This window comes from Ursus maritimus, unplaced genomic scaffold, assembly GCF_017311325.1.
Source record: "Ursus maritimus isolate PB19 unplaced genomic scaffold, ASM1731132v1 scaffold_7, whole genome shotgun sequence".
NCBI classification, from domain to species: domain Eukaryota; kingdom Metazoa; phylum Chordata; class Mammalia; order Carnivora; family Ursidae; genus Ursus; species Ursus maritimus.
The window spans coordinates 25269600-25283200 of record NW_024426885.1 but is presented as its reverse complement, the minus strand read 5'-3'; the positions used below and the strand labels follow the sequence as shown (position 1 = coordinate 25283200).

Genomic DNA, 13601 nt, shown 5'->3' with positions numbered 1-13601 from the left:
TGTTATAAGAATACAAAAAGAGGGGTGCCTGGGTGGCTCAGTCTGTTAAGCATCTGCCTTCAGCTCAGGTCATGATCCCAGGGTCCTGGGATTGAGTCCCGCATTGGACTCCCTGCTCGGCGGAGAGTCTGCTTCTCCCTCTCCCTCTCTCCATCCCCGTGCTTGTGCGCACTCTCTCTCTCTCAATGAATAAATAAAAATCTTAAAAAAAAAAACCCAAGAATATAAGAAGGGGAAAAATAGAAGGGAGAAAATATTTGTAGATATAATGCTTCTAAATTCCCAGAATTAAAAAAAAAACAACAACTCAGATTGAATGGGTGCATAAAGGGCCAATCAGGATAGACACGAAAAATCTAATCCTAGATACATTAAAGTAAAATGAAAGGACATTGAAAAGAAAGAGAAACATCCAGAGAGAAAGAGCAGCTCTCCTGTAAAGGAAAATGATACAGATTGATACTAGACTCCTTGGAACATCCTAAGAAGAGAGCAGAAAGAAAATGGGAGTAGGGATTAGAAAAGAAGGGGACAAGAGAAACAACAATTAAAAGCGGGCCTTGCAGTTATTCAGTATACTCATCTCTACTGTGGTATAACAGGAAAACAATTGCACTTGGAATAAGTAACCTTGTCTGACGTACCAACCCAGACTTTTTGTAACTTAAGAAACAAAGGAAGGTGAAAGAGGGAAAGGGGGTGGCTGTTCTTTTGTGAGTCCCAGTATCTGGGCTTCAGGTGTAGAGGCGGATCCAGTTCCCAGGATCTGATTCTTAAGAATAATATGTGCATCAGAATGTTAATTTGCTATTTGTAAGGGCATAAAACAACTTTCCAGGGAATAAGAAACATGCCTAAGCTTGTTATTCCTGGCATCTCTCATCTAAGTGCTCAATATTTACCAATTATCAATTTATTTAGTAAATACTGAATCAGAAAAATTAGTTCAATGATCCTAAGGAAAAGGACAAATTCTCCCCACCTCATAAGCATGCACATGAGATTCAGGTTCTCTATTGATCAGTGTTGGGTAAATGCTAAAAATGCTAAGCAAGTCTTCTTCAAACAAACAAACAAACAAACAAAGGCACCTGGATGGCTTAGTTGATGGAGCGTGCAACTCTTGATCTTGGGGTTGTGAGTTCAAGCCCCACACTGGGTGTAGAGATTACTTAAAAAAATAAAATCTTAAAAAAAAAATGCTAACCAATTCTTAGTCACCTTCCACTCCCCCCCACTTCCACTATGTTCCATTATCTTATTTTAGATATCCAGTTAGATTAGCTTCATATTCCAGTCTTGAGATCACCTTGAACATTGTAACTGGATTTTATCAAACATTTACAGAACAGCTTTTATGGCAAAGGAAAAATAACCAACAGCTATTTATTATGTGTTAGGTATCATATATACACTATCTCATTTAATCCTTACACAACTCTGTGAGGTAGGTACTATTATCATCTCTATTTTAGAAATTGGGCAACTTGAGTTAAGTAAAGTGATCCAGGTCATTCAGCTACTACACAGGGTTGAAAGAAACTAGAAGGACTTAAAAACCATCCACAGGAATAACTATGCTAGATCTTCCCAACTCCCCAGACTCACTTTTCTTGTTTGCACCTATCCCCAGAATTTTGAGATTCAAATGAAATAAAATATGCAGCAGAGTTTTATAACCAATGAAACGTATTCCAAAATGGCACATACTATTTTTAAAAATATACAATTAATACGCAGTTTATCTGTAATAAAGGATAACATAGCACGAATACAGAATGTACGCATTTCACAATGGCAAAATTTAGGTACTTAAAAACTTTTTATTGAATTATACATGCTGTAAAATTCACAAAACTTAAGCGTGTAGCTTGATTTTTATGAAGGTAAAAACTGCAAAAAAAAAAAAAAAAAAAGTCACCACCACCCAGATCAAAATATAAAACATTACCAGTATCTCAGAAGCCTCCTTCTGGCTATGGGATATGCTTTTGAGTTAGAGACCTGGATTCGAATTTTTCACTTTCACTTTCTTCTTGCGTGATTTTGGCAAGTTGTTTAACCTCTTTAGGTCTCGGTTGAGCCACCTGTAAAGACAGGATAATACTGTTTTATAAGATTGTTGAATTAAAGGAGGTCATAAAATGTAGAATGTCCCTCACAGTGCCCCAAAATAGCGAGTCTTCAATAAACGGTAATTATTACAGTCAAATGTTACAGGCGGTCGCCACCTCCCACTTCCTGCCTTTCCGTCACTCACTTTTGAAAGTTGCTCTTGCTCCTATTCTTTTTCTCCTTCTCTCTCGCCCCTCCTACTGCCGTATATTGCCTTCCCAAGCTGTCGTAAAAGGCTCCTCCCCGCCCTCCATGTGGCGAAAACGCAATCACGCTTGACGGCGCGAGGTGGCTCAGCCGCAAGATGGCGGCGCTGGCGGAGGAGCAGACGGAGGTGGCGGTCAAGTTAGAGCCGGAGGTACCGCCGACGCTGCTACCTCCGCAGGCGGGGGACGGCGCTGGCGAGGGTGGCGGCGGCACTACCAACAACGGCCCCAACGGCGGCGGCGGGAACGTTGCGGCGGCGGCGTCGTCGGCCGGCGGGGATGGTGGGACCCCCAAACCCTCGGTGGCTGTCTCCGCCGTTGCTCCGGCGGGGGCGGCCCCGGTGCCCGCCGCTGCTCCGGAGGCCGGCGCTCCCCACGACCGACAGACTCTGCTGGCCGTGCTGCAGTTCCTGCGGCAGAGCAACCTCCGCGAGGCCGAAGAGGCGCTGCGCCGTGAGGCCCGGCTGTTGGAGGAGGCAGTGGCGGGCACCGGAGCCCCGGGAGAGGCGGACGGCGCCGGTACAGAGGCGGCTAGCGCGCTTCTCAGCCGGGTCACAGCCTCGGCCCCCGGCCCCGCGGCCCCTGACCCTCCGGGCACCGGCGCTTCGGGGGCCGCCGCCGTCTCGGGCTTAGCGACAGGTCCTGCGGCTCCGGGGAAAGGTGAGCCGCGGAGTCCCGGGGAGGCAGGGCACGAAAGGGAGCAAGCCGGGAAGGCAGAGGCTGGCAGGCCTGCACCTCTGCGGGCTTGTTTTGAATTTCCTGGGCCCGCCTCTAGGGCCACATGCCCGCCCCTTTCTCTAGTGCGCCGGCTGCGCAGTCAAACCCTCTTCCAAGCTGTCAGTTCCAGTGAGAGGCTGAGGAGAGCTGTTGAGCAGAGTGATGTCTGGAGAGGGTGGGCTCGGAGAGGCGGGGACCTTCAGCCTTTTGGTCCCTTTCTTCTTTTTTGGGTTCTTGAGCCTTGGCAGGTCTGCATTAACACTAACAATATTTATACAGTTCTGTTAAAAATACATTTCCTAATTCTCACAATTCCACTGTGAGCTAGACATTACCTCTATTTTAGAGATGAGAAAACGGACTCGGAAAGGTCAAGGGACTTGCTTCGGACCAAACAGCCAGAGAGTGATGGAACATAGTGTAGCCAGTATTTCGCAAAATATAGGTTACCTATCGGTAGTGTTAAACCTTTTGGGGAATGCAGATTTCTGGGCGTCACTTTAGACTTAGAGAATCAGATCATGTAGAGGTGGAGTCTAGGAATCTCCATTTTTGAATATAGGCTTCCAAGGGGTATTGATGTATGGCAAAGGTTGAGAATCATTTCATTTAGGAGTAGGCTTTGGACAGACCTGGGTTCAGACTCTGCGTCTGTTGCTTTTACTTTTGTGATGCTGATTCTTTCTGAGGTTAAGGGTCCCCCCCCCCCTTAAATAGGTTATTGTGAGGCTCATATATCATATATATAAAATGGCAGGTACTGATAAGTTTATGCCTAGCATCTAACACTTAACACTTGAGACCTCCCTCCCCAGCCTTTTCCTAGCAACTGTAGTTGCAAAGTCCATGCAGTAAAATTCATAAACAATATGAGGTCTCAAAGGTGTTCCTGAGCTGATAATAAACGTTTATTGAATTAAGTTATCTAGTGCAGAGCCTCTAGCCAAATTAATCTGTATTTATGAGACCTAATCTTTGCAGCATTGCCAGAAGTGAAGTATCAGTATGTAGCATTATATCCCATAAATAGAAATGTGCAAAAATGTAATTGAGAGGAATCTTTTCTGAATGCTGAACTTTGTGAATGAACTATAAGATGGATGAATTATGTTGGTTATTTTTCTGTAATCTCTCATCTCTTCAGAAACTTGACCTATTGTAATTCAGAAACCAGTAAGAAGGAAAAGAGGCCATCAGAGTAACCAAAAGAACTTGAAACATTTGTGCAGTGAAGAGCATAGCAGTTATAATTGCGACTTAAAATTTTCCAACAATCAAACTCTGATTAGACAGACAGGTGTATCATTGTTTCGTATTGCTGTATTACAAATAAATGCTCATGTTTTCTGCCTTGGAATGATATTTATGAAAATTATTTTAAGCATATAAATTGAGTTATCTTTTGGAAACAAATAAGGATTGTCCTTCCCACCCTTGAAATGCTTGCATTTTATAAGGAGTGATAGATGTACACATATCCTACAGGATAGGATGTGTTACAGGAAAGTTACAAAATACTTAGGTAGCTCAGAGAGCTGGGAATGTTACTTCAGGGCATGTCCTGGTGGTGGTGGGTGCCATTTACACTGAGCCTTGAGAGAAGATTGATGTAGTTGTTTGATTTGCACATATCGTGTTTTATGAAATTTGTCTTTGAGGTAGCTGCAGGAAAAATAGTGAACCTTTTTGTTACTGACCTGAAAATTTTATTTTAAGGTACGGGCAAGCTGAAGGAGTTTTGGATAGGTGACTGAAACAAAGTGAAAATCCCATTGAATGATTGTATGACTGTTTTGGGGAAGAGACTTTGAGAGGAGAGGGACAAACATCAGAGAAACAGTTTACCTCTGGACCTTAGCAAAACAACCTGAGTCGCTTGGTATGTATCAGGTCATTTTTTGAAAGTTGTTCTTCATTTTTTAAACAGTTGGAAGTGTAGCTGTAGAAGACCAGCCGGATGTCAGTGCTGTGCTGTCAGCCTACAACCAACAAGGAGACCCCACAATGTATGAAGAATACTATAGTGGACTGAAACACTTCATTGAATGTTCCTTGGACTGCCATCGGGCAGAGTTATCCCAACTCTTTTATCCTCTGTTTGTACACATGTACTTGGAACTAGTCTACAATCAACATGAGAATGAAGCAAAATCATTTTTTGAGAAGTATGTGAATTTTATATATATTATATATATATAGCACATATATATAATGTATATACCCATCTGTAACCACATAAATGTAAGATTGTAACTCAGAAAGTATTTCATGAAGGAGAGGTACCTGATGCTAGGAGAACCTAAAAAGAGGGAGTTTGATCTAGTTGGAGAAGTCAGGGAAGGTTCCCGGAGGAAGTGATGCTTGAGGTAAGATCTGAAGATTGGGTAGGAGGTAATCAAATGAAGAGAAGAGGAAAAAGCATGTGTGACGCCTCTGGTGGGAGGGATTGTGCTAGGTACAGAGATGAAAGAAGGCCAGTGTGGCTGGAGCAGAGTGTGGGGTCAAAGCTGGCCTGGAGCTGGCAGGTTCTTGGGCCATGTTGAGGGTCTTTGTTTATCCTGAGAGCAGTAGTGTGTTGTATTGGGTAGTATTAGATTTGGCTGAGATTCACTGAAAACTCCAACAATAATGGCATAAATAAAAGTTTAATTTTTGTTTTTATCCTAAGAGCAATAGGGAGTTGTGTTAGGATTAGATTAGACTGAGAGTGACTGAAAACCCAAACAGTAGAGGCTTAAATATGATAAAAGTTTATTTCTCTCTCATAAAGGTTAGGCAGTCCAGGACTAGTATGGAGTCTGTGATTACCAGGGACCTAGACTCTCTCCATCTTGATGCTCTTCCATCCTTGTCATGCAGCTTCCTCTGGTGGCACAAGATGACTCTTTGGCTCTGAGCAATCACATCAGTGTTAGAGTCAGCTGGGAGGGCACACATCCTTCCTCGAAGTTGCACACACCTCTTCCTTTTTTTTATGTTGTTAGGCAACGGCTACAATTACCTACAGGGGAGGTAGGAAGTGTGGCCTTTGCCTAGGTGTTTATGTGCTCAGTTAATATTCAGGTATTCTGTTGTGGAAGAAGAAAGAAAAAAATGGATGTTTGGGGACAGTGGGGTGTCTGCTACAGAAGTCATTGAAGAATTATGTCATTATTAGATTTGCATTTATTTTATTTTATTTTTTTAAAATCTCTTCACCCAGCGTGGGGCTGGAACTCACAACCCTAAGATCAAGAGTTGTATGCTCTACCATCTGAGGAGCCAGGCACCCCAATTTGCATTTTGAAAGGACCTTTATGCAGTCGGGAAAATAGATGGTGTCGGGGGGAAACAGAGTGACTTTAGAGTGACTGGTTTGGGAGGTTATGGTAGTGGTTCCTCAGCTGGGGATAATATTACGCCTGCTTCCTCTGGGCCATTTGAAAATGTGTAGAGGTGTTTTGGTTGTCATAATGACTAGGGTGGGGAAGAGGAGGTGGCTTAGGGATGCCAAATGTTCTAATATGTGCCGGTAGTCTCACTTAGCAAAGAATTGTTCTGCCCCAAAGTGTTCTGTTGAGGAACACTGGACTAGGGTGCAGTAGTGTTCGTGAAGGTAAGTAGACATATTGGTGAGGCAGTTGGTGATGGATTGGATGTGGAGGTGAAGGAGATGAAGGTATTATTGGTAACCCTTAGGTTTCTGGCTCCCCCATCTGGATGGGGGAGTGCCCTTCACTAAGATAGAAAACCCTGGAAGAGGACCTGGTTTGTCAGGTTGTGGAGTAATCCTGACTTCAGATTTGAATATGCCTTTGACTCATTTAAGAGATACCAAGTTGATAGGTGAATGATGTATAAGGCTCTGGAGCTCCAAAGAGATGTAGGGACTGGAGCCGTAAATTGGAGTTGTGTGTAGTATTGATGGATATGGATGAGATTGTCTGGGGTGGGGGTGGGGGTGGGGGTTATGAAATAAGTCAATGAGAGGGCTAGACCTGGGTCTTGAGGAACTCCAATATTTGGAGTAGAAGAGATAGAAAAAGAGTAGAAGAGATGGCCAAGTAGAAGAGGTATGCAAGGAGAGGTCAGAGAAGTAGGAAGAAAACCAGGAAGGTATTGAGTTATAGAAGCCAAAGAAAGGAGTGGTTAAAAAGAAAGCAGTACTTAACAGTTTGAATGAGAACCTTTTAGTACAAGCAATAGACCCCAAAGCCAGCATTTGTCAGATAACACACTAGTGGTAATACAGGAATAATAGAACTTGGGACACTTAGCTTCTATGCCATTATGTCCATTCATTATTGTATGATGCCTAATAGAAGGTTTATAAAGCAAATGTTCTGTAGCTCAGCATTTTTGAAAAAATTAGCAAAGGCTGATGACAGAGCTTCTACTCTAACCTAATTTTTCTTCCAGTATTGTCATCAAAAAAACCTCTTTCTCTCCCAGTCTCATGAGATAGCAATCTCCTCACATAGGAAGCTAGAATATGCTGGGGGACTCTGTTATGGACAATCTTGTTATGGACAATCTCAGCCCTTGCCCAGACACCATGCTCAGATGAGGTTATGGGCAGTGACTGATCTGAACACCAAGAGGCTGAGATTTCTAATTTTATTGAAATCTTGGACAGAAACCCGTAGTTCATGTCTTGATGAATCATAAAAGGGTAACATGGGTAAAAGTTTAGGCATCTATTGGCTGTGTATCAGAGCTAGAGCCCTAATATCTTATGTTTAGTCATTGTTTTCTAAATGTTTTTGCATTGTTTGCTGCTCTTAGTGAGTGCCAAATATGTGATCTTTAATTTTACTTTATCAGGAAAATTAAGATTTATAGAAACAAAAGTACATGTAAATTTACAAATTGTCACCAAGGCTGAAAGCTTTACTTAATTACCTTTGGTAATGGTGAGTAAATGGAAGTGTTCATTCTTTGGTATAAATATTTGTTTGTCCTTTAGTCATATTATCATACTGATGTTTAATAAATGTCTGGTATTAAGAGTATAAGAAGTCATTGAAAATGGGGGGTTTTATGAGAATGCCATGTATTGATTATTGTTAAGAGGCTGGGTGATAGGGTCATTGAGTTAATTATACTAGTTTCTACTTTTGTATATGTTTGAAACTTTCCATAATAAAAAGTTTTTAAAAGTGGGCTTTGAGAGAACATAAAATTCAGTAAAGCAGAAATTCTAATTCAAATGTCTACCAGTGGTGGATATCTTTCATTCACTTATGGTATTTACTTCAAATTCTCTTAAATGTTAATGATACATTTCATTAGGGAATTAAATTTTTAAATTTCAGGATGAATTCAGAAACTGAATTGTAATCATTTTGAAATGATTTACTTCTGAAATGAGTTACTTCTGATCCTGTAGCTTAGTCTAGGATTATTCAGACTGCTACGTTGAAAATATTCTGGGATGTTTATAAATATATGGGGGAGAGCAGATCCCTTAATGATTACATTGAAAAATGACTTTTTAAAATCACTGAAACAGGTTCCATGGAGATCAGGAATGTTATTACCAGGATGACCTACGAGTATTATCTAGTCTTACCAAAAAGGAACACATGAAAGGGAATGAGACCATGTTGGATTTTCGAACAAGTAAATTTGTTCTGCGTATTTCCCGTGACTCGTACCAACTCTTGAAGAGGCATCTTCAGGAGAAACAGAACAATCAGATATGGAACATAGTTCAGGAGCACCTCTACATTGACATCTTTGATGGGATGCCGCGTAGTAAGCAACAGATAGATGCGATGGTGGGAAGTTTGGCAGGAGAGGCTAAACGAGAGGCAAACAAATCAAAGGTATGGGAATAAACCTAAGAACTATATAATGCAGATTATGAAAAACTGTAGCATTTCCATCTACATAATTTACACATTTTTCTTATAGCTAGTTTGGGAATAACTGTACCCTGTATACTAAGTTTCATGTTCTAAGGATGATGTGTAAATTAGTGAGAATTTGGGAATGGTTGCATTTAACAGAACCCTGACTACAGTGGCTGAAACAAATAAGGGATTTTGCATACATATGATGAATTGCAGAGGAAAGCCCTCTTGCTCTGGCATAAGAGCTCCACAATGCCATCAAGGAGCCTGGCTCCTTCTAGTTTCTCCTCCATCATCTACAGAATGTGGCTTTCTTCCTTGTGCTCACAGGCAGAAGGGGGAGGACAAAAGGCATATGCCTGCTAAATCTCTCTATCAGGAAAACAGTATTTTTTCCCTAAAACCCTACCCAGTATATTTGTGGGTACATCTGCTGGCCAGAATGGCATTATATGGCTATTCCTAGCTGCAAGGGAGTCTGGGAACAGAAGTGATTTATCTGAGCGTATTGCTGCTCCAACAAAATCAGGGTTCTGTTAGTAAGGAAGAAGGGGAGATTGGCTATCGGGTAGACAAGTACAGAATCTGCTTCCCGCTATAAGTTACTGTATTGTAATTGTGATTCATCCTATCAAGATATGAAAATGATGTATCGATGAATGAAATATTAATTTTGAAAATGTTGGCTCTTTTGACTTGTAGGTATTTTTTGGTTTATTAAAAGAGCCAGAAATTGAGGTGCCTTTGGATGATGAAGATGAAGAAGGAGAAAATGAAGAAGGAAAACCTAAAAAGAAGAAGCCTAAAAAAGATAGCATTGGCTCCAAAAGCAAAAAGCAAGATCCCAATGCTCCACCTCAAAACAGGTGAGGAAAAAATAGAGGAACATGTGTGGAGGTTTAAGATGAACTGTTATTATAGAGAATTCAGTTTTTTAATAGAGTGATTTTCAGTCTGTTTTTCTTTCACAGAATCCCTCTTCCAGAGTTGAAAGATTCAGATAAGTTGGATAAGATAATGAATATGAAAGAAACCACCAAACGAGTACGCCTTGGGCCAGACTGTTTACCCTCCATTTGTTTCTATACATTCCTCAATGCTTACCAGGTTGGTAAGATAATTGTGCAATTTCTGCCTGGAGAGTCTCGTAAAATGGTGACTTACCACTAAAAGAAATTTAGATGTGTTAACTGAGATGGAGTTCTCTTTTTTTAAACTCTTGATGTAAATATAGCTTAAAGACAGAAGTTAGGAAAGGATAATTGGACACTGCTTGGAATAGATAGAAGGCAATGTTGAAAAGACCTTTAGCAACTTGCAGGTGCCTGAATGTTGCTTATGTGTGTCCTTTGTTTTACTGATCAGAATTCTGCTAGCCTTTGAGGAGGAGGAAACTGTAGTTTATCTCTATTGAACTTGGCTTAAGTATTTATATAAACTTAATACTTTTTATTAAGGATTCTGTATGTCTTTATGGATTGTAATAAGCTGCTGAGGATATATTTACTAAAGTACAAAAATGATTAACATTTTCTTCATATCATGTACTTTAAATTTGGAGGGCAAAAGGGGTGAATGGTGACATGTTCTCAAATACTTTCCAACAGTGGGTTTCATAGGAGAATGAAACCTTTCCTATGAGAAAAAGTTATCCTTATGTAGTTTCTAAGATGTAATTTTTTCCCCAAGACCATATTGTACAGTACAAAGTTTTTATTTTTTATTGGCAGGGCCTTACTGCAGTGGATGTCACTGATGATTCTAGTTTGATTGCTGGAGGTTTTGCAGATTCAACTGTTAGAGTGTGGTCTGTGACACCCAAGAAGCTTCGTAGTGTTAAACAAGCAGCAGGTAACTGAAATGACCTGTGAGGGTGTGAGCTTGCCCTTAGTTTACACCAATCTGGGTTCCATGGAGTATACATAAGAGTTTGTGATCTCAGCAGAATTTCACTTGATTTTACTTAACTCAAAATGATGACATTCCCAAGTGAAAAGTGCATTGGAATGGCAATCAGGAGCCTGGGGTGCTAGACTGGTTTAACTTTTCTGGGCCTAAGTTTTCTCATCCGTAGAATGAGGAGATTGGGCTAGAAAACTCCATAAGGTTAAACATGTAATTTTATGACCGTTTGCCTGTGAATTTAAAAAATGCCTTTAAAGTAAATAGTGGGAGAATACTTTGTTTTAGCTCTAAAAATAGCTTAAAAAGAGCTAGTTTTAGGATTTCACTTCAAAGAAAGTTTCTTGCTAAATGTATTTATTAAACAAGGTAATATATTTTCAAAAAAAATTTAAATATTTCCATAGTTTTCATTTGTGTCAAACATTATGATATAGTGGGTTACTTTGAGCTTTAATTGTAGTTCCGACACTGAGCAGCTGTGTGCACTCTGGCAAATTGTTAACTATCCTGAACCTCAGTTTCCTATTCCATACACAGCATCAGCACTGTGGGTGGTATGTGGGAGGACTGTTCAAATGTTAGTTGTTCTCTTGAACCATGATGTGATTGCCTTGAAATATTCTAATGAATGTACTTTTTAAAAAAATGAATGTATTTTTAAAAAATCAATATTTTTGGACCATTTTAGATCTTAGCCTCATAGACAAAGAATCAGATGATGTCTTAGAAAGAATAATGGATGAGAAAACAGCAAGCGAGTTGAAGATTTTGTATGGTCACAGCGGGCCTGTCTATGGAGCTAGCTTCAGTCCGGATAGGTAACATACAATGAAAAATTAAATACTTCTGCATTATATTGAGATTATATATAAGTTAACTGCTGGAAACATGTTGGGAAAAATTCTGTTAGAAAAATCTCATGGATGCCTCTTATGCACTATCTTTTAGAATCTTGCCATTTGCTAAATTCATCTTGGGGTACAGGTGTACAAGATAGCAACTTAATATATACCCACATTTATAGAATCAAGATGCACAGCTTCAGGGTTTGTTGGTTTTAAAAATTAGCTTTAGTTTTTGTGTAACCCTGATAGGGGCTGAATTGGTTCTTTGGGTTCCTGCCTTGGGTTTGTGGCTACTGCTATATTCCATCATCTCCAAATTCCGAACAGATTCCTGATATTAAAAGCATGTTAGCTGTCAGTTGAAGATTTTGTATAATCAAAAGAACTAAGAGGATACTGAAAAGGGAATTTGAAACCCACAAATAGGTATTTGCTTATTTTTCATGATCTCTAACATTCTGTAGAAATGGGAGGGAATTTTATATTCATAATAACCATTTGTATCTTATTTGGGTAATAGCTTTCAGTCCATCAACATTTTCATCTTTATGAAGTCTTGAGAGTGAAACTTTGATAGGGTTTAGCCAGATGGTACATATTTACTTGAGGGAACCCTCAAATTTCAGTGAAAACCATGGTAGTTTAAGCGATTCAGCTTTTGTGTTTATCTGTGAAGAAGGTGAAGTATTACTTACATATCTTTAGTGTTTTTTTGTTTTTGTTTTTTTTTGGTCAAAAAGACATTTCCTTTTAAATGCTTATGCAAGTGAGAGAGGAAAAGAACATTTCCATTTTAAAGTAAAAAACTGTTGAGTTTTGAGTGACGTATCAGATTTCTTAGCTTTCCTCAATTGACCTTTTTGGCCAACTTTTTGTTGGTACCCTTTGGTATAATTTTTTATAAGAAGTATGATTTTTCCAATGTACTTTATTTTATTTTATTTTTTTATTTTTATTTTATTTTATTTTTTTTAAAGATTTATTTATTTATTTATTCAACAGAGATAGAGACAGCCAGCGAGAGAGGGAACACAAGCAGGGGGAGTGGGAGAGGAAGAAGCAGGCTCCTAGCGGAGGAGCCTGACGTGGGGCTCCATCCCAGAACGCCGGAATCACACCCTGAGCCGAAGGCAGACGCTTAATAACTGCGCCACCCAGGCGCCCCTTTCCAATGTACTTTAAAAAATAATCTGACCTCAGGGCACCTGGATGGCTTAGTCGGTTCAGATCATGATCATAGGGTCCTGGGATCGATCCCATATTGGGCTCCTTGCTCACTGGGGAGCCTTCCTCTCCCCCTGCTTGTGTGCTTCCTCTGTCAAGTAAATAGATAAAATCTTAAAAAAAAAAGAATCTAACCTCAGTAGGTGCTCAGTAGATGTAGAGTGTTAGAGCTAACATTAGTTTGGTTAGTACTTTTCAACTTTTGTTACCTACTGTGAGTTTCATGTATAAAGTAAAAGCTGTAGCATCTCAAGTTAGCTATATTTAACATACTCAAATGTACAGAGAAATTGGACAAGTAACTAAGTTATTCTGGGAATGAAATATATTACCTTCTCTTCTCTCAGGAACTACTTGCTTTCCTCTTCAGAAGATGGAACTGTTAGATTGTGGAGTCTTCAAACTTTTACTTGCTTGGTGGGATATAAAGGACACAACTACCCAGTATGGGACACACAGTTTTCTCCATATGGATATTATTTTGTGTCAGGGGGCCATGATCGAGTAGCTCGGTAAGAACATTGTGATCTTATGACTGGCAGAATGGTTTCTTTTTGGGGAATTACAAGCTCCAAACTCATTTTCACTTCTATTATTTGGGATCAACTTTTTGAGAATGTCGGCATTTATAGCTCCTTGTTTGAAAATGCATTTGGGGAGTATTACTATGTCTGCAATTATGTCCCTATCAAGAGTCCTTTTTTTCTCCTCAAGCTATTTAACATGCTCCCAGCCCCTCCCACCAGTTAGAGTTT

The 13601-nt window shown here is 40.0% G+C and overlaps 1 protein-coding gene and 1 long non-coding RNA gene across 2 annotated transcripts in view; one reads left to right on the top strand and one right to left on the bottom strand.

Annotated features, from left to right (window-relative positions):
• Positions 1-1803: 1803 nt before the first annotated feature.
• LOC103682309 lies at positions 1804-2422 on the bottom strand. Its single transcript, XR_573386.2, has 2 exons — positions 2261-2422; positions 1804-2087 (listed from the first exon to the last, which is right to left on the bottom strand). It is a non-coding gene; the product is annotated as an uncharacterized LOC103682309 (long non-coding RNA).
• Positions 2360-13601, top strand: part of TAF5 (TATA-box binding protein associated factor 5) — a 14570-nt gene continuing 3328 nt past the window's right edge. The window contains exons 1-8 of the mRNA XM_040624428.1: positions 2360-2981; positions 4966-5203; positions 8530-8845; positions 9575-9738; positions 9844-9979; positions 10603-10723; positions 11466-11595; positions 13194-13358. Coding sequence (XP_040480362.1) covers positions 2420-2981; positions 4966-5203; positions 8530-8845; positions 9575-9738; positions 9844-9979; positions 10603-10723; positions 11466-11595; positions 13194-13358 — 1832 coding nt within the window. The 5' untranslated portion in view covers positions 2360-2419. The remainder of the gene's footprint in view (positions 2982-4965; positions 5204-8529; positions 8846-9574; positions 9739-9843; positions 9980-10602; positions 10724-11465; positions 11596-13193; positions 13359-13601) is intronic.